This window comes from Anabrus simplex, chromosome 1 (genome assembly GCF_040414725.1).
Source record: "Anabrus simplex isolate iqAnaSimp1 chromosome 1, ASM4041472v1, whole genome shotgun sequence".
NCBI classification, from domain to species: Eukaryota; Metazoa; Arthropoda; class Insecta; order Orthoptera; family Tettigoniidae; genus Anabrus; species Anabrus simplex.
This window is the reverse complement of record NC_090265.1, coordinates 30,270,570-30,297,998: the sequence shown is the minus strand read 5'-3', so window position 1 is coordinate 30,297,998 and position 27,429 is coordinate 30,270,570. Positions and strand designations below refer to the sequence as shown.

General features: G+C 39.2%; 1 protein-coding gene across 1 annotated transcript in view; it reads left to right on the top strand.

Moving 5' to 3' along the window:
* SNRPG (small nuclear ribonucleoprotein G) overlaps nt 1-20,849 on the top strand; it is a 48,221-nt gene extending 27,372 nt beyond the window's left edge. The window contains exons 2-4 of the mRNA XM_067138741.1: nt 3,054-3,076; nt 9,677-9,801; nt 20,625-20,849. Coding sequence (XP_066994842.1) covers nt 3,054-3,076; nt 9,677-9,801; nt 20,625-20,675 — 199 coding nt within the window. The 3' untranslated portion in view covers nt 20,676-20,849. The remainder of the gene's footprint in view (nt 1-3,053; nt 3,077-9,676; nt 9,802-20,624) is intronic.
* Nucleotides 20,850-27,429: the final 6,580 nt, after the last annotated feature.

The window sequence follows — 27,429 nt, the reverse complement described above, 5'->3', positions numbered from 1 at the left end:
TGTCACGTGAAGAACGACTTTTCATGTTCCTTTCATCAAATTTACATAAATCTTTTTGCCATTTTCTCTCAAGTTTTATGGATATCTTTGAGAATCCAAACGTAGCTCTTCAGTCAAGTATGCCGCACATCCACTTATTGAGGTCAGTTTTGGAGGAACTATTGAAGAATGTGATGGCAAGGTTTGTGAAACCAGACGTTATTAAAAGATCCTCCTCTCTCCTTGATGTAGATTATCATACTCCAGCAAATCAAAAGGATGATTGCGATTTGATGATAGGGAACTCTGCGTTTGTTTTAGTGAACACCTTGAAGTCTGAGGAAAAGTGCGTATTCTTTAAGTCTGTTAGAAAGTGTTTCTCTGCATCGTGTGACTACATGGTTCACAAATTTCCATTCAAAGATGAAGTTTTAATTAATGCAGAAGTTGCAAATATTTCTGCTATAAGTAAGGCATCATTTTCTAGCCTTAGATTTTTCATTAACAAGTGTCCGAACATTTTGACTAGTGAAACGGATCATTTGGATAAAGAAACTGATATTCTGCACTCCCAGTTCTGTAACTTTCAGCTCGAAGAAACAGACCTGGCAAAAGGAAGAATTGATGCTCAATGGGCATTGGTAGGTCAGATGAAATCAGCTGATGGTGTACTTAAATATGACAGACTCTCTAAGGTGATGCTTGCTATTTTATCAATTCCACATAGCAATGCAGAATGTGAAAGGATTTTTAGCAGAGTCACAAAGACAAAAACACAGTTCAGATCCTTGCTGTCTGAACAAACTTTGGAGAAACTTTTAACCTTGAAATCAGTTCAGCAAGGCAAGTGCTTTGAGCAAAAATTTAGTTCCGAGTTTCTGAAGAGGGCTAAGTCAGCTACTGGTGTGTTGAACAACAATTAGTCATAATGTGAGTGATCACCATGTTGAAGGATGAGAAGTCACATGTTTCTACAGTTCAGGTATGTCCAGTATTTAGTATTCACATGTAAATGATGAAAAAAAAATATATGGGCAAATAGAATTGTTAATGTATTGAATTATAATGAATTTGTACATGTTTTGCCATCAGTGATGTGTCGTAATACGTCGCGATTCGCTGCGAAATTTCTCCTGATTTTTCACATTTGAAAGTTGGCATGTCTGTCTGCCTAAATATTGACGGGAAGTAGCTGGAGAGTTAGGTAACTTTCTTCTTTAGCACGCCATTCCTCTGTTTCATAAATTTTCCGATACTACTGGTACGTAACACACTGGTTCATCATAGCATTCAAGCTATTCAATCCCTACTCTGAGGCACTGATTTGAATGAAAAGTGTGCATATTTAACGGAATAATGGAAGAGAAGTGTCTGTCACCTGGTCAGAGCTGGAACTTTGGACTCTTAGATCGGCACCGTAGTACAGTACTGTTCGTTAAAAGTGAGAAAATGTGTAGTTTTTCATTTGATCAAGTATTTTATGTGATAACATTGCTTCTAATCGCTACATTCCTACTGATGTTTTTGTAATGACGTATGTTGACTTCAGTTAGGAAAACCACAAAGTCAGTCTTTCTGAGAATTCCGTAGCGAAGCACGGGTACGGTACATCAGCTAGTTCAAATATATAATTATGTTCTACATAGTGTGCTTATATACAGTTACCGTATTTACATAGGCATATTTACATAATACTCACAAGACCTGTTCAACATTCAAGTAATTCGACACACACACACTCTCTCTAGAATCCCCACATATACTTTAGCTAGGCCGGCTCACTCATACCCACATACAGTCTCACTCACTCGGGATCCCATAAACTTTCATCCGTCTTCCCACTTATACTGAACATTCACACAGTAGAAAAATTATGTTATGTACAGAAGGTTTCGTTATATATATCCTTTTCACCTCTTTACACAAATTTTCTGCAGGTAGTTCTTTTATCTGTGGTGAGAGTTCATTCCACAGCCGAACAGAACGAATAAAGAAGCCACTTTGACATGATGCTGTTCTTACAAATGGAGGGAAAAGGGGCACACCTCGACCTCTTTGAGCGGAACGTTAGTTCCGCTGTAAGCGGTTGAAAGGGTTTATATGAATGTTTCCTGCGAAGGATTTACTCAGGAAAGCAATATGTATTTATTTACAGAGGGTTGTTACAGAGGGCAGTGACCTGGCTGAATTTAAATGACCGTGTTGAGTAATAAGTCATTCTGCTCGACGTTGAACTCCCTCTAGTTTCATCATGTTCTCCACTGTAGTAGGGTGCCAGGAAGAAAGCCCGTACAACAGCATTGGCTGTACTAATGACAAATAGGCTGTCTAAACTTTCTTCCTGGCTCCTAGTAGAGACCTGCGGATGAATCCCAGGTCTCTGTATGCTTTGCACCTTATTTCCTCAACATGCTTGTTCCATTTTAAACTGTTGCAAATATGAATGCCAAGAAATTTTATTAAGGTACAAGGCATCAGGTTTTTACCACACAGTAAAATTTGGTGTTGTAACTGTGATGTTCTCTAGTTAGGTGGATATATTTACATTTCTGTACATTTATAGTCAGTCTATTTATTTTGCAACACAGAGTCACATTATCCAGATCTGACTGTAACTTATTTACGTTGTTCTCATTGCGAATGACTCTGTAAATGATGGTGTCATCAGCGTACTGTGCCATAGAAGAAGATACACAACCTGGCAGATCCAGCGTAAATATCGTGTACAGAAGCGGTCCTATCACACTACCTTGAATCACACCCGAGGTGACTAAAGTTTGTTCTAACCTGGCCCCACTGAACACAGCGCTCTGCGTCTGACCTATCAGGAATGATCGAAAACATGCCTGCAGGTTGCCTTGAATGCCATACTTGTTACGTTTTAACAACAGTCGTTGATGAGATACCTGATCAAAGGCCTTACTCCAGTTGAGAGTTAAGCAGTCCACTTGGGATATATTAGACTGGTCCAAGGAATGTTGCCACTCATCAATTACTGTTAAAAGTACATGATGTTGAAAAGAATTTCATGCTTGATATTGAGTAATCATATACTTTTTTTTCTTTTTTTCCAGGTTCATGGATAAGAAACTTTCTTGTAAGTATAACCAGATTGATATTAATATTGTTCTCTGCAGTAAGTAAAGAAGTGTTGCTTAGAGTTGAATGCTGGGCTGAGTGGTGCAGATAGTAAAAGCACTGGCCTCCTGAGCCCAAGTTGGCCGGTTCGACCCCAGCTCAGTCCAGTAATAGTATCGCCAGGGCTATTAGATCTCCAATCAGCAGTCGTTGAGTTGTTGCAAAATATTTGCATTTGTCCGTTGAGTGGGGGACACTTCTGAGTTTTGTTAGTCTTGCGATTTTCATCTCATATTCAGCATATTTTTTGAGCTCATTTATATTGTCTAAATGTTAAATTTGTGGTAACTATTGAGGGTGAACAGACATTAAATTTCATTTATGCCTATACACAGTTGAGTCACATTTTCATGACTGAGCTAATATCCGTAGTTATTGTTGTGTGCTGCATAAACCCGGGCGAAAGTTTACAAGGCCGTGGTAAGCCCAGCAGCTATCTACAGGGCAGAATGTCGTCCAATGACAAAAAAAGCACGAGCAGACTCTTCATACAATGGAAATGAAGATGTTCGACAAAGACTTGGCGTCACTCATTGTGGACATAGTGTATTTTTTAAAAATCCTCTGTATTTCCTCTTATCAGTATGCTGCTGGTAGGGACAAATATATTTTATGTGTATTTTACTCTCCACTTTTATCACCTGGTTCCATTGCTTAATACTCCTTGACACACACATACTATGTACTGATTGTAGGTAAATTAAGTTTTTGTATAATTGTGAGCATCTTACAAAATTGTAAAACATTATGTTGATATCCTTCTAGTCAGTATTAACCCATATCTGCCCAAATTATTTTTCTGTGGAATATTGCGATATATTTCGTAAGTACAGATGTCTGTAACCTAAATGAAAGGCTTATGATGATTTTAGGTTTCATTAACATATTTTCGCGGAGATGTACCGTGTCGACATATGTCGACAGTGAGCATGAACGGGTAGGGTAAGAGACATGCTCAAAAAAGGAACTTTTCTTCGCATTTTAAGCTTATATGAATGTAATAGGCCTAATTAATCAGTTAGTGAATATTAGTCACATAAGTGTTGAAGAAGCAGAAAATATTTAAAAAAACATGATTCAGAACATAAATGAGGAACAGTTTCGCCTCAATTTAGAATGCATACTGTTTCAAAACAAAAGGACAATATTCGTATGTTTATAGTACTTGTTATACACACAGTACCAAATTTTGCGCAAGTATGATCACTCTGAAAATAGCAAAAGAGGAAAACTACGAGTAGAATTTCAAAACAGTTTAGTCTGCGTTTTGAGGTTACACTCTGCTTCTCTTCATCCAGTCTGGTTTAGCGTGAGTGAAATGGCTCGAAGCAAAGGACGTGGTGGCCAACGTTACATTTTTACACTGTTTCCTGGCAGCTTTACCACAGTGAGCGCACCGCACTTGCTTCCCTCTTGTTTTGAGGTAGTGGGATACCCCATTGGAACGTACTTCTGGCAACACGCATGAAGATACTTTCGTACTCGGTCTTCATGCGTTAGGACCCGTAGCGGCACGAGATAGGATATATGTCCCAACGATGTAGCGTGTGAAGCCGAGAAGGTCTAAATTGGGGTCAAACGGTAAAGTTGCCATTCATTGTCCATGGAGACGTTCAGAAGGAACACACTTAGAGGCCAGTACCATTTCTTGTTTTTGATGCTGATGCAGTAACAAGATACATTTTGATCCAATTGATCGACGCTCCCCATGTGCATATTATGCAGAATTATACATACTGGATGAATTACTGTTATGTATTTCATTTCAGCATTACCATTATACCATTTTCACTTATTTTTGTACACACTAGTTTAGCATCAGCGCGGAGTTGATTACCAGAGAGTCTGTAAATATCTCCACAAGACTCATCATCATCATCGCTATCCCCGTCACTATGGAAAGCCTTTTCAGGTTGTTCTATGTATATATTAGCATCTAGGATGTTTTGTGATTCCTTTAGGATGATTACGATCTGATCGACGGTCACTCTGAGAAGAATAAATGAAAATTGTATATCAGTACTGAGGCAGTCCCATTCGCGCCCACTGTCGACATATCTCGACGTGAAAATTTTTTGCTCTGCTAGTCAAAAGCAACTATAAATCAGCCATAAATGAATTCAAAATCTGTTAAAGGCATGTTTCGTTATTACATTTACCACAACACTCCGATCTTGCTTTCAACTGTAACAATATTATAAGAAAATATTACTCAGCGCGACGGAAGCGTCATCCTCTTGAGTGTATATGGAATGATATTTCACACGCAGCCACGATATAAGGCGCGAAAACAAGTGATTCTTGTTTTCGTGCTGTGCAGTAAGTATCAAACTATGAACTGTAAACAATGCACCTCAAAAATAGGTTTACCGATATAAGATCGACAATATTCAGATACTAGCGAATGTACCCATGCTTCCCTACGGTATTCTACATTGTATTCGAATATCGAAGTAAATAGTGTACATGCAGTAAATAAGATTGTTTTAAAATTGCATGTCTCTTAGCGTTATCCGAGAAAGAGCATGGGGAGGTCCCCGTACGTTGTTTCCAATGTAAGGTGTTTGTTATGGATTTGTGATATAACGGCAGGCTCACTTGCCTACTGCCATTCACAATTGAGTTGGGAAGTTTACATTATAATTGCAGGCCCCATTGCCTACTACGCGGACAGAATCGATTTGGGGAGTTTTCGTTAAAATGGCAGCCCCCTTTCCTACTTCCAGACAGATTACAGTTGAGGAGTCTTTATTATAATAGCAGGCAATTACCCTACTATCACTCGAAATTGAGTTGTGCAGTTATCATTATAATGCCAGGCCCATTTTCCTACTGCCAGCCAGCTTACTGCCAGTCACACCAAGTTGGTGAGTTTCCATCAAAATAGCAGGCCACTATGCCTAATGCCAGTCACATTTTAGATGAGGACATTTCTTTATAACGGTGGGCACCCTTGCCTACTGCCAAACACAATCGGGTAGGGGAGTTTTAAACAAAACCGCATGCTCACTTGCCTTCTGCAAGTCAAATAGAGAAGTGAACTATTCATTACAATTGTAGGCCTTCCTTACTAATGACAGTTACACAGGAGTTGGAGAAGGAACCCTTTCCTACTGCCAGTCAAAGTCGGTGTGGGGAGTACTGATTACAATAGCAGACCCACCCTTTCTCAGTCGCTACAAATCGACATCAGTGAATATATATAGATCAACATACGAAAGTACATGCGTGTTTACAATATTGAAGACCTTCATTTACAGATTAACTGCTACTAAACGTACGTCATATCGACAAAGGATTATACCATAAAACACGCCGGATTTAGTGGCCTAAATGGCTGGTCCTATGATATGTCATCTATTCTTGGGTCAGATTGAGTTAGAAACGTGGAACAGGGTAAAGGTTTTGTAAGATTATCTCACATTACATTACTTTTCGGATAATTATGTGACAGCTACATACATAGCATTTGGCTCACATATGGCTACTGGGTGGGCCAATTTTCGTGAAGAGTTTGATGATTCTGTATTTGATATAAGTAATTGAAAGTATGAATTATGCATGTGAAAATTCCAAATTGACTTAACATCGATTAATAGAGAAAAATCAAACGTAAAAGGGATACAGATACGGCAAAAGTCATAAGACCAAGGTTGTAGACCATTCCAAATTGAACGGAGATTGTGCAGTCCGTTATGTGATAGGAATTTCCGAAGGTCAGCACCATCATTAAAATTGCCTGCATATTTCGATATTCTTCGCGGATAAAAAGTGAAAAATTTAATGATCTTGGATGTTTTCCGTTCGTTACAGGCTAATTTTGTCAAATTTCAATTATCTTCTTTTTGTTCTGGCAGATTATGCCGCAATCTGGATTGTGGGCGAGGCGGGTAAAAATTAGGACTTTCAGGAAACTAAACCAAAAATTATGGAGATGGTCATTATTACCCCTTAAACGGAAAGCTGTACGAAAATTTCGCTAAAATAGTCAGTGTAGAGGCACACAGTCGTTACGATTTGATTTATATAGATAAGGAATCTGCTCCATGTAAAACACCTTTTGGGCTATGTCCGCTGGACTTAACCTGCAAAAGTGACCATTCATGATATCTCCCTTATTAATCCTCCTGACGAAAATGCACATGAAAAAAAGGTTTAGAGGTGGAATTCCATCACGTTTGGTCGATTTCCAGTCAGGTTGGTCTTGTTCTGTATATATTGTGGAAGAGTCAAATCACCATTTCGGTTCCCTATAAACCGCCAGTCCATTCCGGAACATGAAATGTTATTTACATTTAAAACCTACCTTTGGACAGGTGGATGCTAAATATAAATTTTGGTTGGAATGTCTTCAGTAGTTTTCAAGTTGTAAGGAATACACTTTACACGCACCTGCTCGTGAGTTAAGTCTCCCTTATTAATCCTCGTATCGAAATGATGCACATGAGAAAAAAGGTTTAGAAATTAATTTCTACCAAGGTAGGTAGATTTCCATTAAGTTTTGTTGTGTATATTTTGTGGAAGTGCAAAATCACTGTTTCGGTTTCGTATAAACCCCCAGTCAGTTCAGGGATTTATTAACAATATTTGCCCTAAAACCTATCAAGGACAGGTGTATTCTAAATATGAATCTTGGTGGAAATACGTCCAATAGTTTCTAGCACTCGCGTACATACGGCGTAATTAAGGAAGAAAATAATACAGTTAAGAAAGTCGAAAGTAATAGAAAATGGATTATAACTGAGGACAGCCGGATAACGACAAATATGTAAATGCCAACTGAATGTATTGGAAAATCAAATGTCCCTCAATAAATTATGCCAGTGTGAGTTATGGATATAATAAAGCGGTAACAGAGGAGAAATTTAGGTCCAGTGATTCTTAGGTAAACAAATAATATGATGACTAATGGTGTTATTACTTAATCTATTGGAGGGCTGTTATAACCTCCAACGATATTCCTCCAATATCCCGCAGGTAGGCCGATTGACGCCTCTATTGCCTTCTACCCAAGGAACAACCACGAATTTAAAAGCATGATGAGGAAAATGGCAATACTTTACTTCCCTGCTGGCATGCAGTCAGAGACGTTGCCATGGTAACCTGTAGGTTCGTTGTCGGTCTGTCGGTCACTCAATGCAGAGCATGGTACCAGCAGAAAATTGTAAATTTCTCCGTCATGTGAAGAGTAAGGTAAATTATGAACAAAACGAAAGTTGTTTATAATGAAGAGATGTTTCACTTACGGTAAATGAAGTTTACAGAAAATCAATAGTATAAGAGAAAATGGTGGAAAACCATTCTGGTTTTCCTATAAACCCCCCGTCTATTCAAAGATTTTAAAATGATATGTATATTGAAACCTTCCATGGGTTGAGTATACTCTAAATATGAAGCTTGGTTGAGATCTATCCAGCCGTTTCGACGTGATGGTGGAAAAACCATTCTGGTTTTCCTATAAACCCCCCGTCTATTCAAAGATTTTTAAATGATATGCATATCGAAACCTTCCCTGGGATGAGTATACTCTAAATATGAAGTTTGGTTGAGATCTATCCAGCCGTTTCGACGTGATGGTGGAACAGACAAACAGACACGAAAAGTAAAAACCACCGATTCGGTCTTGAGTTGACCTAAAACAGATAAATATCTGAAAAATTGGCAAAACAAAAGAAATTAGAGACAGCGGACCCCCTACAATTTTATTTATATAGATTAATGTCGACAGTGGGCACATATGGGTTAAGACGAAACTTTACATAGACATGCTTTGATCCGGCATAGGGTTGTCCTCAGTAAGGCATATATAATAAATTAAAAACATCAGACACACAGTGTTAAGTGATAATTAAAAAGTTTTTCTTAAGAAAGATTGATGACAATAGTTGAGCTGGAGGCCTTTTTGTTTCAATGTTTTCGTTTTCCCCTGATGTAGTTCAGCTGATAACTGTACACTGTTGACTTAGTTATTATGTTCAGTCATAGGCTGATATACATAAGTTGTTGTTGAAAACTACATTAGGGGACAACGAAAACATTGAAACAAAAAGGCCTCCAACTCAAGACTGTTTCAACAATCACCACCTCACGTTTTTTTTAAATTGCCACCATGCTTTTTAAGAAAAACTTTTTAACCATCACTTCATATTGTGCATCTGATGTTTTTAATTTATTATTTATTTCCTACTGAGGATGACACTATGCTGGGTCAAAATATGTCTATATAAAGTTTCACCTTAATTGGATACAAATATTATTGTATTGACTAAGAGGATATCAACATAATTTTGTACAATGTTGTAAGAAATTCAACTGTCAATACGGATCTAACATGAGATTTATAGTCTGCAATTGTGAGCATTCAACTGTTTGAAACATCAAAAGATTTGCAGCATGAAACAAAATTATTATATTATTATTATTATTATTATTATTATTATTATTATTATTATTATTATTATTACTCTACGCAATCACTTGGACAATTGTGGCATATTGCCCCTTTATAAGATGTACAGAAATGGTCAAAATTTAATGATCTTTGTTCATTTTTCCATAGTGAAACTCAATGGGGGACGCCATGTTGTTGGAATTCTTCGTGGATTTGATCCATTCATGAATCTTGTGGTGGATGAGACCATTGAAGAGTGCAAGGATGGCACAAAGAACAGCATTGGGATGGTGGTGAGTATGGAGTAAAAGATTAATTGTTGAGAAGTTGAGCCGGAATTTGTGTTTACAAATTTAAAAGTGAGAAAATGTCACTTTATTTCGTCTTTCAATTAGGTGGGTCAGTATATTAACATAACAGCAGCAGTAATGAAATATTTTTATCACGGATTCTATTATTCTTAAAAAGCAGGTCGATGGGTTCAAATCCCACCATCGGCAGCCCTGATGGGTTTCCATTTTCATATTAGGCAAATGCTGTGGCTGTCCCTTAATTAAGGCCACAACTGCTATCTTCCCAATTCTAACCCTTTCCCTTCGTTATTTCGCCAGAAACTTGCAGATCGAAGCAAGTTATTTTGTATGGGAGTATCTTCTTCATGGAAGAGGTAAAGCAAGAATGGGCATTAGTTAAAGAAATTGCAGGTGGCACTCTCCTCTTCCATTTCTTTGCCAAGGATCATACTTTCTTACTACTGTATGTAGATGGTCATTCTGAATTGTAGATTCAACTTTGGCATTTAAAAGAGTTATCGATTGGCTGTCTCCTAAAGGTTTGTGTAGAAGTCTTCCAATTTGGTCCCATCTGTGTCACAAGTTGAATCATACACTTAAGATCACATGCAGTTTACATGGCTTTGCAAATATCATAAGATATAACATGACTATTTATCAGCTTATATCTTTAAGAGACACAAATTTCATATTGGTCCATATTGAACTGAGATTACAATAAATTAAGTATATATTTTGGTTCCACCTATTCAATACAAGAATATTATTATTTATTTTCCTTAAATTGTACATGTGCAATTTAGGGGTGGTAGATGGAGAAAGGGCAAGCCCCACATACACGGAAGTGCCTCCATCTCCACATGTGTACATAAACTCTACTGAATATTTACATACAAACTTATGTAGACAATTTTAAATTTACATATTTACACTACAAACACTGTACCCTTAGAATAATAATTATCTTGATTTATCCTGAAAATATTAGAGTAAGAACACCCAGCCATTTATACTCTCACTCAGACCCCTGTATACACACTCATTCACAACCACTCACACACGCGCACGCATACACATTCGCCCACATACACCTGTACTTGCACCCATCCTTCTTGCAATTCTAATTTATACAAGTTATATACATCACATATAGGTTTATATTTACATATACATTTTCTTTACTTCGCAGAGGAAGTGAGGAAGAGGAAGTAGCTTTACCTCAGATGGTATAAGGTTCCACGTACGAGCAGCCCTTGAGTAAAACCCATTTAAATATGAGGTTGTTCTAGCGAAGGGAGGGACAAGAGTAACTCCTTGGCCTCTTTTAACAGAGCGGTAATTGAGCTGCAGGCGGTGGAAAGGGGAGAGGTGTGTGTGATCTGTCAGGGATTTCCTAAGGAAGGCTACATCTATTTGTGTACATAGCGAGTTCACTGGTGGCAATGACCTGGCTGTGTTTAAGGGGATGTGTTTGTTAATTAAACGTTCTGCTCGTCGCTGGATACCTTCTAGTTTCCTCATATTTTCCGTTGTAGTTGGATGCCAGGAAGGAAGGTCATATAATAGTATGGGCCGCACAAGGGAAATATAAGCCGTTCGTAGGGCTTTACTTCTTCCTCCCGAGAGACATCTATGGACGAAACCTAGCGCCCGGTATGCAAGTTACATCACATATCGTTTACAAATGGTACTGGTTTCGACTCCAGATCTGGATCATCATCAGCCGGTAGTTAAAAAAGTGCAAGATACAAAAAACAAAAAATCCATGCACAGACACATAACAAGAAGCAAAAAGGCAAAAACTTAATGGTTAATAATAATTGTTTGTGGTGAAAGTTCACGTGGAGTTGTATATCATATCAGTATGATGTGTTAGGCTGGGGAATTAAAAATATTTAATATCTTGATGTGAGGATAAACAAGTACAGTGATAAATCTTACAAAACATGTGAAAGATAGATGAATCTGGGTCATTAAAACTTTAAAATACATATAGCTATTTGACTTGCTGCGAGGAAATTGAAGGCGTCAAAGTGTTAATATAAAATGCAGGTTTCAGCAACAAATAAGGATCATAGTTGACATTCAACGGTATCTTTAATATCTATGTCACCAGGCGAGTTGGCCGTGCGGTCAGGGGCGTGCCGTTCTGAGCTTGCATCCGGGAGATAGTGGGTTCGAATCCCGCTGTCGGCAGCCCTGAAGATGGTTTTCCGTGGTTTCCCATTTTCACACCAGGCTGTACCTTAATTAAGGCCACGGCCGCTTCCTTCCAACTCCTAGGCCTTTCCTATCCCATCGTCGCCATAAGACCTATCTGTGTCGGTGTGACGTAAAGCCGATAGCAAAAAAAACTAAGATCTATGTCCAAGTAATGCTCATCGGAGTGTTACATGGAATATGAGGATATAATTGAAGCGATGCGCCGAAAAGGGATCTGACATTTTTTCTGAATGTGAGGTTTCATCGGAATAAGGCTCTATATGGACGTTCCTGCATGGTGGCGTAGTCATGTGGAAGAATTCAGAACTTGTTGCTGTGCTAGAGGGTGGAGAACTTCTGTCTTGCGCGGAAAAGGGATCTAACTCCAGTCCAAGAGTGTGTTTCTTGCAATTAACTCATAATTGAGATTTTGGTGGTTAGACCCCTATTCGGCGCATCGCTTCAATTGTTTCATATACGGTACGAGCATTTCAAGATTAAGGTATTTCTGGTTCCGCATCGAACTGGGACTAACAACAAGCATTGTTCAATAAAATGTTCATATGAACACCTTGCTACTTCAAGAATACTTGGACATAGATCTTAAAGATACTGTCGAATGTCAACTATGATTCTTATTTGTTGCTGAAACCTGCATTTTATATTAATCAACACTTTGGTATTTGCCTTCAATTTTCCTCGTATCAAGTCAAATAGTTATATGTATTTTAAAGTTTTAATGACTCAGATTCATCTATCTTTCACATGTTTTGTACGATTTATCATCGTACTCGTTTAGCCTCACATGAAGATATTAAGTATTTTTTAATTCCCCAGCTTAACACATCATACTGATATGATATACAACTCCACGTGAACGTTCGCCACAAACAGTTATTATTAACTATTAAGTTTTTGCCTTTTTGCTTCTTGTTATGTGTCTGTGCATGGATTTTGTGTTTTTTGTATCTTGCACTTTTTGAACTATCGGCTGATGATGATCCAGATCTGGAGTCAACCGGTACCATTTGTAAACGATATGTGATGTAACTCACATAAATATTCTTGTATTGAATAGGTGGAACCAAAATATATTCTTAATTTATTGCAGCTTATATCCCTCAATAAATCTTGCAAGCTTTCTCTCCACCACCTAGTTTGCCAATGGTATTGTTGCCAGAGTTGTACACCAGGTGGCCTCCAGATTCAGAATGTCCTTTCCCTCTCCAGTGTGTTTCTGAGATTCCACATGTAGGAATTTGTCGCCTGAGTTCTTCCTTAACAATCTGTAATTAACCATTTTAGGGCAAATCTTTAATGGAAGACTGGATACTCTTGAAGTGTTTGACGGGTCATAGATTTCCCATGCAGCGTCCAGTCAGCTCCCTTTGTATGCCCAATCACCCATTTCACACCATCCGGCCTGAACCCGATTGGTGCCGCTCAAAACTCAGATTGCTTGGCAAAGAACATTCCTGGTTTCTAGCCCACCTGGTAGCCATGATTGTTAAGGCATCATGTCTGTGTGGTTTGAGACTGTGGTTAGCAAGTTTTAGTCCTATTGGTAAAAAGAAAAATTATCATCAGAATATTACCTGGGAGGGTAGGAGTCAGACAAAATTTCTTATAAATAAATCCATTCACAATCAGTACATGTTTGACCCTAACCGGGCCTCCATCATCTCATCTCGTTAACTCCTCTGATAAGGCGGATGTCAGCCGAACATGTATGGGATAAACATGAGTGAGCATCAGAAGAGACAGAAGTGGAAAATGAAACTAAGATAAACATAAAAACACAATCTTCACACACTGTTGTCATCAGATCGAGGGGCTCTCTCATCAACCCAAATTCTTCATTTGTTTCTTTGCAGATGAACTAACCTCATAATTATTACAGTAGAAGTCCGCTATAGCTAGTACCGCATATAACAAGAACCCCGTTATAACGCCAATTTTTTGCTGTCCCTTCAAAATTCCGATATTAAACTGTGTATTATCCTTCGGTTACAGCGAGAGCTCTATCACTGATGCATCCGTTATTACGAGCGCTTAAGCACATGCTATTTTTCCCGTTACCAATATTTATGCACCCCAGCGATTATGTTGCGTGTGATCGATTACCTTCTGTATCGTTTCCTCGCTATTTCCACTAGCGAGTTCTCTCATCGACATTTGAAGGCGATGTCGGGGTCATTTAGTAACACCCGTCGACTGCTGTTCCATAAAGAAAATTTGAAATGAAAGAGGACATTTTCGTAATAAATGCGTAAATAACGTGTCCAATAACTCTTAACTTATTAAAAATAAAGGCTGACTAAATGATTGCTTAATTTTAGTGCTAAATACTGCAATTGAGTAAGAATGGGATAACCCCAAGATATGGCAGAGTGCATTATTGATTTCATAGGTTAGTTTATATTTTCTCACATCTGGTTAAATTACAGAAAGCCTATTATCATGAAAATTTATACTGGTGCTCGAAGCGTGTTTTCATCATATGTATAGTATGGTTAGGTTAGTATAGGTGACGCTGTTTGAATAAGAAAACTGAAACGTTTGCCACAAAATGCGATCAATCATCTTTGGTACGGTATAGTTTTCTCACGTATGTGCTTTTGCAAGCTTTCTCGTCGAAATTCGAAAGCGATGTTGGAGTCGACTAGTAATACCCGTTGACTGCTGTAATCTAAAGAAAATTCGAAATGGAAGAGGATAACACGTTTTCTTAATAAACACGTAAATATTGTGGTCAATAGCAGTTGTTACTCATTAAAAATAAAGGCTGAAGTTAAGTAAGAATATGATACACCTCAAGATATGGTAGAGTACATAACTATTTTCAGAGGATAGTTCATATTTTCTCGCGTTTAGTTACATTTCGGAAAGGCTGTCCACATGTAAATTTTTAGCAACGAGGTTATCATTTCTCTACGTGCATTACAAATATGTTTTCATGATACATATATGTTTACCACGAACCTACTACACTGGCGTAGCAGGGGGAGAGGTGATACTCCCACGTGGCGCGTCCCAGTTGGTGGATAGCGGGGTCCTAACCGGTTTGCCGGCGGACTTGAGGGAAATAAAATACCTCTCGCGGACCAAACATACAACCCCCTGTGGGTGGGGGATGCAGGCGAAGAATACACCCACGGTATCCTCTGCCTGTCATAAGAGGCGACCAGGGGATGATTGGATTAGAACCATGAAACTACTTGTGATTAGTACCACCACGCGGGGAACACCATAGGTCGCTATTACTTGCGCGTTGCACCACTATCAATAAGTATAATTCAAGAACCACCTAATCGGTACTTTATTTTTTGCGTTGGGCAAAATTAAATGTACATTATCACTCACAGAACATGTTTCGGCCACTTAGTGGTCTACATCAAAGAAAGGACAATAAGTTCCCGATTGTCCTTTCTTTGATATAAATCTTGTTTCAATACGGAACCTAAGTATGAAATTCTTAACGTTAAATCACTTAGTGGTTATCATCAGCTGTATAAGGAAAACTTAGATGGAAAATATTGGACAATAAGCACAAGCGTTAATCTTTAGGTTATGGAAAAAATATTTGCTGTGTTGATTGTTTGATTGGTAAAAGTTCTTTGGTATCTTCACTGTTGTAAAATGGAGGTCATCTGGTTAGGGCAGTTTGCCTCACGTTATCATGTCTTGGAAAGATGTTTATTCCGTGCTGCCTTGGGGATCTGTCTTTGTGCACGACCTAGTGTAGTAGCGATGTGACACGGTTCGAATGTTCGTGCAATCCACAGAAGAAAAGGGAAGTGGAGTTGTGTCATCATCTAGTACGTCATTTGAGGGAGGAGGGAGACTTAGCAGTGATTCTGCGACGTCGTGCTTGATTATTTCATTTTTTTGTCTTATTTGTTGTCTGTTTGTCTGTCAACCCATTCCATGTATTTACTGATGTGCTCGTATAAGAGGTCTTTTTGCTCATTCATTTTGTTAAGATTCCGTTCCCCAATATTTTTCGTCTAAGTTTTCCTTATACAGCTGATGATGACCACTAAGTGGTCGAAACATGTTCTGTGAGTGATAATGTATATTTAATTTTGCCCAACGCAAAAAATAAAGTATCGATTAGGTGGTTCTTCAATTATACTTATTGATTATACTCATCGATATGGTCATGAAGTGGACAACTTGCAATAGTACCACTATGTTAGGTACAAAATAGGTTTGTGATTAGTAGCGCTATATGAGCGACACCAGGGTTCTGGCTTGCCTATGATTAGTACCCACTATATAAGGAACACCACGGGATAGTACGAGTCGCTGTGGTTAGTACATTTATGTGATTAAAACCATAGGTTTGCGTTGCCTGTAAATGGCGCCGCTATGTGCGGAATACCATAGGTCTCTATTACATGTGTGAATTTCATAACCTGTCAGTAATACCATAATGTGTGGAATGCCACGAGTCTACGATACTTTTGATTAGTACTGCACCATGACAAATACCATGGTTCTACTTTCCAAGCGATAAGTACCATTATGAGAGGCCGATAACCTATATTTTGGACCCCTTTAGCTTGCAAGTATCACCGATTCAGTATTGAGCTATAGAAGCAGTCCCTTGGTGGGTATTGCTATTGTTTTCCGTCAGTTTCTGAGACTGAGGCACTGCGGGTTGGCTCCACTGATTGTTTTAAGTTCATATCCATCCATTCATTTTTTGTCCTCACGCTTTGAATTCTGGTCAGTGGAGGATTTTGGATTTTATTTTTTTCATTGCATTTCGTCTCATTTCGTACCATTAGGGGCCGATGACCTAGATGTTAGGCCCCGTAAAACAACAAGCATCATCATATACGGTTAGGTTAGGCAACGCCGTTTGAAGAAGAAATCTGAAATGTTCGCCACAGAAGCCTCTGATGAGTGATACCGTATTTCTCCGAAACCAAGACGTTTTCTTCTCAGAATTTCATGTGAAAAAATCAAGTGTTGTCTGGCATTCTTGGCTTAACAGTAACGAATACCACTGGCAACTGCTCTGGTAAACACGCTGCTTCTTTTCACTCCCGCACGCGCACTTATACACAAAATTCGTTGACAATAAACGATTGCCTCTGTATTATACATCGCTAGCCGCGTCAACCGGTTGTACAGTGCCCGTGTGTAACGTCACTGGATCTTGGGAAATAGTGAAGAGAGAACGACGTTCTTTTAGCCTCTACAAAAACGTTTCTCAAATCTGCAGAATGGCATCAAAGCATGCGAGCCTTCGAATTCATAAAAAGGCCACGGCTACTCACTGGCAGAATTATAACGCGTCTACTGTACCTGACACTTAGTAAAATTAAGTTTTGTAGATAGCAGGAACATTTTCATGATGGATAGTCGTTTTGTAAAGATACGTGGAACAGGTATTGCCGGCAAATTAAAAACGGGTTCTCGTCGATATTATGATGCCAATTTTAAGTTAATGGTTATTAAACATTCGGAAATGTAGAATAATTTTGCATAGGCCTAACTAAAGCCAATATCTGACGTCAGCGTGAAGACAAAGATAGCTTAAAAATGCTTACTGTACAAAAAATGCGATAAGGACGCTTTAAAGAGTCTAAAATGAAATTGTGAGGTATGTGCACAAAAAACTCAAGGGCAGTATGACCATACTGTGGTGCAATAAACTCTTTACTTGACTTTCAACATCCGCGATTAGGCCTATACATCGCTAGCCGCTAAAGTTGGCCGAACCCAGCAAGCGAGACGTGCGCATGGTGGTTGCCGGTTATATCTGACGCTGAGTAAAAGTAACAGTTTTATAGGCAGCAATAATATTTTCCTGCTGGTCGTCGTATTGTAGAAACGCATGGAATAGGTATTGCCGGCAAATTTCCAACGGGTTCTCTTCGGTATTACGATGCCAATTTTAAGTTAATGGTCATTAAACCCGCATAAATAAAGAATAATTGTGCAGCTGCAAAAAAATACGGCATAACGAAAGCCAGTGTTCGGCGTCTAAAATGCGTACTGTACAACAAAGGCATTCATATTATTTTACGAGCACTTTTTGAGCCTGATTTACATTTTTGAATGAAAAAGTGGGGTTTGTCTTTGATTCGGAGAAATACTTTACTATAATTTTTTCAGAATGAAATTAAACTCACACTTTCACGAAAAATAACAAACAAGTGATCCATAGCGTGGATACCATCCGCGGAAATGCAAGTTTTGAACAAACTGATTGCCTTTTCATACCGATTTTAACCCTTTGGATGCCAACCCATAATAGGTCATCATATGCATAGAATGCCAAGCATGTTTCAATGGATTTTGCATCACTGTATAAAATGTTTTATTTACGTCTCAGGTTAAAAGATATGGAGGTAAAATTTGGTATGTGAGCTTGATATACTCCAAGGAATATAAACATGTGACTTGCAGTTCAAAAAACAAAATTTCGTGGAATAATGTGCACAAAAATATTATTATTTTTATTTAAAAAAAGGAAAAACATATTTTGAAATTAATTAGCACATTTTACACTAAACCCAATGTGACTAAGTGAAGATATTCAATCTTAACTCATATCTGGGATTATATATACCAATTTATGTTGTTAATGTAGGTCTACTTTACAATTTATAAACTAATTTCAAAAAACATTGAACATGTGGAGAGAAAGACACGAACAGTATAACCTGTCAACGACTGAATATTTTATGAATTTTGGGAGAGTAATAGTTATCATTTGAGAGAACTGTGTCTAGTAGCAGTATTTGTTACTACAGAACACTTCAGAAGATCAGAACAACATACAAAATCAACTAATAGTGTCAGAAATGAAAGTGTAAAAAACATATTGAAATATTCTATGGGCGGAGCATCAGATTGAGGTAGGCCTACGTGTTTAGGCCCTGGGATTTGATAAAAATGGTGGGGATGGACAACATTAATTTCAGGGAATATGCATTCAGTCCAAGAATCATCTAATTCACTGTCACTGTCATTTTCATTAGCACTGTCACTATAACACTTTGCCATTGTACGAAATGTTGTTAGCCCATTAGCCAATGGCACGGCTGCATCATTCTCTGGTGCGCTACTTGAAGACCCCAAAAATATCATAATCAACACTTTCGATAAAATTAGAGTCGCTTACATCTTCAAAGCAACCCAAAAGTTCCTCAATTTCTTCTCCCGAATTAGGCCTACGTGACGACGTGCCTTGTTGTGATAATTGTACTATTTACAACTTTACTACGACCTAAATAAATTGCTAGGTAATTATAACTGCAGTAGAAATAATAACAACATTAATATATTACGATAAATAACTGAAATACGTCAATTAGAACGTAAAATTTTTGAAAACAAGTCACAACAAGCGGACACAAACAAACAAGGAGGCTGCCATATTGGATCATAGATGTCAAGCACTCACAGATCATACACTCGCAATTGACGAGTAAATTAGCAAAATTGAAGCTATGTCAGTGCCATCTAATGACATAAGAAGGAATTATAAACACTTTATCTTCTTTCTACTTGATTTGTGACGCAATCTAGCGCCTTACTACATAACTACACCACTTATAAGAGGGTGCCGATGTAATCGGCATCCTGGCATTTTTCGTACAGAATGTACGTGCCGATGCATCGGCATCTTGGCACTGTAAGAGTTAATGTGCATGGGGGCTCTTCCGACTTGTATACAAAAATCGGGTATAACGACAATCCGTTATAGCGAGTAAATTTTTCGCTATTATGAATTCTCACTATAACGGACTTCTCCTGTATATTAAATTGTTTCAGAAAATTTATTTTAGTCTGACAGAATCATTAATCAGTCACTCTCTGGCTGCCATGTTTGTTTGCAAATTAATGGATGTTTATAACTGTTTTAAGTTTATTTTTGTTGCTTTCTTTGGATTTGATACTTACAGGGGTTAGATAAGACTGTAATCTTTCAACGTTATTGTTCATACTTTACATGGATTCTCTACAAAAAGGTACAAAAGTAGAACTGTTGATGTGTTTCAAAGTTTCGAAATCAAAGTCTTTAGAGCATAAAAGTTTTGCTTTGAAACTGCATTGGACACATTCCTGTTTCAACGACGCAAAGCTTTGAAAGTTGGTATTACATGATGTTACCTGAAGTAAAGTATCCAAAACCCTGATCAGCAAGACTTTAAAAAACTGTCTTGTACTCTAAAACTGTAAATTACCCATGAAATAAATTGATTTCCTTTTAATAAACCATTAAAGCTGGAAATTGCAAGAAATAATGTTTCATCAGTTAAGAAAGACATTTCCTGAAGAGCATACCTTCTGGACAAGCCTGTACATGTAATGGTCAAGAAGTCCAAATACATTAGGACCAAAATTGCATCATTTAACTGTATGTTATAAAATGGGACATTAACATTTTTATATTCAGTATGAAACTTCAAACATTAATCTTCAAAACGCATCAACTTATTTTAACCATACAATTTGACGTTCATGCCTTTTGAAAAACTAGCAAAATTAAGATTTCATTCTGAGAGATTACCTTTTTACTATCTTACTGCAATTAAATTACTTTATACTATTACTTTTCCTAGTTGCATTTTCTCATCCATTATTTTTTTTCTTTTCAGGTGATTCGTGGGAACAGTATCATAATGTTAGAAGCACTGGACAGGGTATAACAGTGATAGATATAAGGAGGACATGAGTGAGTGTTGTGAATGTTTGTGTGTTAAAGTGATGTTCAAATAAGTGAAGCTAACGTGTAATTTTGTATCAGAGACTTCCTTTTAGTTTACTGTGAACTTAATTGTATCTGTAAAATAAAGAAAATGAATGTGTAATCCATAACATAATGATAGTGCCCAATATTTTAACCTTAGCCTATCCTTTGTAAACCAAACTGCTGATTGACATATCCAAGTCATTTCAGCTTCTGTTTTAAAAGTTATCTATTAATATGGACTCCAAGCATAATGTTCAAAGAAATAGAAGAAAGAGGTCAAGAATGTGAAGGAGGCTTGTTTTCTGTAGGTAATTGTTCAATTCATGCTGTTTTCCCAATATTTTGTGATGAATAATGGATTGCATTCAAATGATGTATAGGGAGATCTTGTGTTTGTTTCTATTAATTTAATTATTACTGTATAGATTTTAATGCAATAAAATTGCGTATAATACAAAACCAACCAAATTATATGATTCTTAATAATACATATCTCTCTTCTTTTTTAAAAATTTGTTTTACGTCACACCGACACAGGTAGGTCTTACAGTGACGATAGGATGGGAAAGGTCTAGGAATGGGAAGGCCGTGGCCTTAATTAAGGTACAGTCTTGGCATTTGCCTGGTGTGAAAATGGGAAAACCATCTTCAGGGCTGCAGACAGTGGAACTCAAACCCACTATCTTCCAGATGCAAGCTCACAGCTGCGTGCATCTAACCGAACGGCCAGCTCGCGTGGTACATAACTTTTACAAAAACTCTGTTATGGAATTATGCTTCTTCTTTGCGTTTAGACCATCTGTGGACCACGGTGCTTGTGTTCTAGCTGTGTTTTTGTTGTCATCTGCCCCTTTTAGCATACTGCATTGTGTTCTTAGTTGCCTCTTGAGCCTTCCTGTTGGCCCAGTATTCCTTCATTTTATTGCTGAATTCTTTCCTGTGCTCCTCTGACCAATTCCCAGCTCCTTTGTGGCTAGCTGATGTAAGGGACGTTAACACATGGGTGACGGGCCCCGAGAAATTTCGTAGTACGCTCGCCAGCGGTAGGTGACGGGCCCCGAGAATTCTCGATTTTATTCACGACATTGTTTTCGGTCTTCTTGTGACATCTCTTGACCATATCTTGAACTATTTCGGACGTTCACATTGAGTAGAATAAATCGTAGGTGTATATCTGCCACTTTTCTTTCATTCACGGCCTCTTTTATTCTTTGATTTACTTTCGAAACGTTGACTTTCTTTCTGCCGGTTCATTGACAAGATGGAGCGCCCGCAGAATACGGTGTTAGCTGACGACGATATTTTAGAAGAATTATATGCCGATGATCGTTCAAATGGAAATAGTCTAATGAATTAGTGGAAACTGAATGTGAGAGTGATAGTGTAAGTGATATCAAGCGTGTACAGGCCGTAATTTACCTAGAGTACTTACTTATTCAAGTGATTCTGACGATAACGATGTAAACATTAATGATGTGTTAGGAATTGACGCTGAAGATGGTTTTGTGAAGGCAGATCCACTACTACTAGGGGCATTGGAGAGTACCCATACCAACTTTAAAGATAAAATATTGACTGGTTTCATATTTTTGTACATTTTTATAATCAAGTGCACTGTAGTATGTTTAGTAGAAAAATGTCTGGTCCACAGGGTATGTGACAAACTCAAGCATCCGGTCAGCAATGTGTTAAGAAAGGTTTAGTTTTGACCATTGAACGGTATGCATTCCTGTCAGTAATGGCGGCTTGATTAATATTAAGCTCTGCAAGATCTTTGTCCACTTGTTTGGTCCTGGGGAATCCAGTAGCTTTGCCTTTGTTAGCAACGTTGAAGATTTTATGGGATAATCTATTAGGATCCATTCTGTATAGGTGTCCATAGAAAGTCAGACGTTTTCTTCTGATGGCATCTATGAGGTTTTCTTGATGCTGGTAGAGCTCATAGTTGGGTTTGTACCATCGCCTTCCATCTGGTAGGATCCTTGGCCCTATTATTCTTCTCAGGCATTTCCGTTCTTGCACTTCCAGGGCTCTCAGTGGGGTCTTTTTAGTTAAGGATAGGCATTCTGTTGCGTAGAGGACTGATGGTCTGACTACTGCATTATAGTGTCTCAGTTTTACATTCTTTGATGAACACTTTGAGGCATACAGTTTTCTGCAGGCATGGTAGGCCTTGTCTAGTTTGATTTTCCTTTGTTCAAGAGCCATCGTTTCACTTAGGTCCTTCGATATCCGCTCTCCGAGGTACTTCACATTTTTAGCTCTCTCGATATGCTTTGTATCACTGACTCCCATTGTTGTAGGGGCATCTTTGATGGTGATAAACTCGGTTTTCCCAATGTTGATCATGAGGCCTGCTTTAGCTGCTATAGAGTGCAGTGTTTGAAGCTGCATAGTGGCCTCATGCATGTCGTTTGCTAATAAAGTAAGGTCATCAGCAAAGGCCAGGCATGGAATCCTCAGGTTGTCTGATTTAAACCCCATCCTTAATCCGGTGTTCTCAGGTAATGAACTGGTCCATTCTCTTATGATCTTTTCCAGGACACAGTTAAATAATATGCATGAGATACCATCTCCTTGCCTCACCCTTGTTTTGATTGTGAAGCTCTCTGATAATTGACCTCTAAACTTAACTTTGGAAGTGGTGGTGTGCAGAGTGGCTTGCACCAACCTATTAATTTTTTCGTTTAGTCCCAGCTTTGTTGTTCTTGAGAAGTTGAATGGTCTCCCTTACTTCTTCATAGGTGGGAGGAGGGATGTCTTTGGTGTCCGGGTTAGCTGGTTCTCTAACTGGGAGGCGCTGCACAGGTTCTTCAGCATTCAAGAGTGTGATTCTATCCATGGAGTCATATGCCTTCTGAAAGTCGACAAAGATAGCTACCCACTGTCGGCATCTTTTCTTGCTATATTGAAGAATGGTCTTCAGATTTTGTATCTGTTCAGCACAAGACCTTGCAGTTCTGAACCCTGCTTGATATTCTCCTAATTCTTTATCCAGTTGTCTTGTTATGTGCCGTTCCAGAATCTTGGAAAAGACTAAAGATACTGAAAGGAGTGATATTCCTCTATAGTTGCTGGGATCTGTTTTGCTTCCCTTCTTGTGGATTGGGTGGATAACGGCTGATGTCCAATCATCTGGGAGCCTTTCCTTAGCCCATATGTCCAGGATTACTTTGTGTATGTGCCTGAATATTTGCTAACCAGCTTGTTTCAACATTTCTGCTACTATTCCGTCTTCTCCAGGAGCTTTGTTGTTCTTGAGAAGTTGAATGGTCTCCCTTACTTCTTCATAGGTGGGAGGAGGGATGTCTTTGGTGTCCGGGTTAGCTGGTTCTCTAACTGGGAGGCGCTGCGCTGGTTCTTCAGCATTCAAAAGACCTTGGAAATAATCAGCTAGGGTCTTGATGCAGTCATCATCATTGAGGCACAGTGATCCATCTGTTCTCTGGAAGTGTAAAGTTTGGGGTGTGAACTGGGTCGTCTGTTGTTTTAGACCTTTGTATAAGTCTCTGGAGTTGTTTCTTCCAAAATCCTCCTCGGCTTGCGTAATCAGTTCTTGGTTGTATTTTCTTTTCGCCCCTCTTATGATGCTGGAGGGGTTCTTTCTTTGTGTAATAAAGGCGTGTAGGTTGGTTTCGTTTTCATGATGTTTCCATTTGAGCCATGCTAGTTGCCTGGCTTCTATAGCCTCATCGCATTCTTTAGACCACCATAGGCGCTTGTTTCCTTTAGGTCTATTGGAGATCGTCTTCCGAGCAGCGTCTGGGAGGAGTCCTTGTGGTTCCGGGCAATTGGGAGTGAAATGCGTCGTCGTCGGGTATCTGCAACATAAAATATTGGATTCAGCAAGAGAATCCAACTAGCCTCTTTCACTCCAACTCCAGCACGTAACCTACAAGAGGTGTCCCTGTTAAGCTGAGCAATCCAGTGGAAGATTGGGTAAACAATCCCAACGGGAAACTGGGTCAGTGAACCGATCAGTGCTGGAGGCTTCAAGGCTTACAACCTTGATAGTCAACAACTCGTCACTTTCGGGTGACCAACTATATACACACTTGTGTGATAGACTGTATCAAACATGAAGTATGGAATTATACAATAAATAAATATTGCATTGAATAAAAATAACTCAAACTCTAATATTACTACGAGTAATGTACAGTTATCTATAGAACATTCCATGTTAAGAAAACAGTATTCCTACACTTATGACAACAGGGTTGCCATATCAAACAACTCTACTCAACAGCATCTTGGGAAGACGGTGGCACGTACATTTGTGAAACTCGGTATTTAAGTTTAAGGTAAAAGGGGGAAGAAGCTAAGCTGAAAAGTATTTTTATGAACTCAAGGAGATTTAGAGGGGGTTCATTTTGGTATTCACAGCATAATGGGAAAACGGCGATATGTACATTGGTGGAAGTCCGTATTTACGTTGAAAACAAGAGGTGGAAGAAACTAAGCTGAAAATTACATCCGTGAACTCTAGGGGGGGGGGGAGTGGCTGTGAGCTTGCATCTGGGAGATAGTGGGTTTGAATGCCACTGTCGGCAACCCTGAAGATGGTTTTCCGCGGTTTCCCATTTTCACACCAGGCAAATGCTGGGGCTGTACCTTAAATAAGGCCACGGCCGCTTCCTTCCAAATCGTAGGCCTTTCCTATCCCATCGTCGCCATAAGACCTATCTGTGTCGGTGCTAAGTAAAGCCACTGGCACTTTTGAAGACAAGTGGCGCTGATCATGACCACTTGTCTTGCACTATGAAAATAACAATATCTAACTTTGCAGCGAACTACAAGAGAAATGTGGAAATTGAGAGAAGTCTACAAGTCACTTCCCATGAATCACAATACACTACAGGCTACAGTAGAAGAAGACGAGATCAAATAGAGCACTATGGGCGTGAAGGAGAGGCTTTCTTACACTGGATGAGACGTGGGCCATATTGTACAAACCACAACTGAAACTAAAATCAGAGGAATGGCATCATTACTGGTCATCACTTAGATTGTAAGTTCGTCAAAACCCCTGCAGTGTGAAAGTTACGGTTATTCTCGTGTATGACTGTGATGGTGTTATCCTAATGCGTTACGTTCCTCCGCAGCAGACCGTCAGTACACAGTATTACTGTTCTTTAGAACATAACCTCATAACCTGCGACCAGTTTTGAGAAAGAAGCAGCGACACTTTTTGCAGAACTCACCCATCATTTTGCACACAATGCTTGGCCACGTACAGCACAAGCTGTGGCTGATTTGTCCAGTCGATGGGGCTAGGAATTGCTGTACTGTCCATCATACTCGCTGGACTTAAGTCCTTCTGACATTAACTTTATTCCTAAGATGAAGGAACCACTTCGTGGCATTTGCTTCAGAACTGTTCCAGAGATTCATCAAGCAGTAGACCACTCTGTTCGAACTATCGACACAACAGGCTCTGCTAAAAGTATCCTACGACTTCCACATTGCTGGCAATGCATTGTACACAATACTGGTGACTACTTTGAAGGACAGTAAAACGAGGTAACGTGTATCAGTTGTAATTAAATATTTGCTACTATTAAAGTTCCAACTTTCATAATTATTGAAACCAGATTGCGAGCAGTGATAGAACCTGTCCTGGTAGAAGAATAGCATGGATTCAGAGCCAATAGAACAACAACAGAGTTGATCTTCATCCTAAGGATGTTAATGGAACAGCACTGGGAGAGAGGGAAAGACCTAATTGTAGTAGGGATAGCTAGAACGAGTGTGGGAGAGAGTGTACGAGTGCAAGGGAGTGAAAGTGGGATAAATAGCAAGTGTGAAAGAGTGTGCCGGCCCCATGGTGTAGGGGTAACGTGCCTGCCTCTTACCCGGAGGCCCCGGGTTCGATTCTCGGCCAGGTCAGGGATTTTTCCCTGGACCTGAGGGCTGGTTCGAGGTCCACTCAGCCTACGTGATTAAAATTGAGGAGCTATCTGACGGTGAGATGGAGGCTCCGGTCTAGAAAGCCAAGAATAACGGCCGAAAGGATTTGTCGTGCTAACCACACGACACCTCGTAATCTGCAGGCCTTCGGACTGAGCAGCGGTCGCTTGGTAGGCCGAGGCCCTTTGGGCTGTAGTGCCATGGAGGGGGGGGCGGTGAAATAGTGTAAGAAGGAGTGTAAATTTGTGTGTGGGATATTGCGAAACTGCAAGAGCGAGTGTGGGATTGGGTGAAACTGTGGCTGGAATTGCAAGGGTATAACTGTGAGTGACTGCGATCGAGTGAAACTGTGAGAGTGAATGAATTGCATTTTCAAGTAGGGTAGAGTGAGGTTGATAGCGGCGACTGGTAACGACAGATTCCTCGGAGTGAAACTTGACACCGACGACATCTCGGAATATGATCCCGCCACCACAACAACTGAACAAACCAACGGTGACTACATGACTGGCAACCACCAACTGAACCAGTTTCAGTCGGAGTGGTTGGACGTGTTCAGTGCCATTAAGAACTGGGAGGCCTTTAGAAAGCTTGCGAGTACCTTGTTGTAACCGTTTGTACTGCCACTATTAAACCTGCGTCTGATGCGAAATCAACAGCCCAATTGGAACTGACCAAACCAACGGCGACTAAGAGAGGTGCCCTTATTCTACCCCGAGGAAGCTGCCAAATTTCCAACGCCTCTACCGCACGGACCGCAGGAAGGGTCTGAGGAAAATCGTCAACCAAGAGTCTCCCCT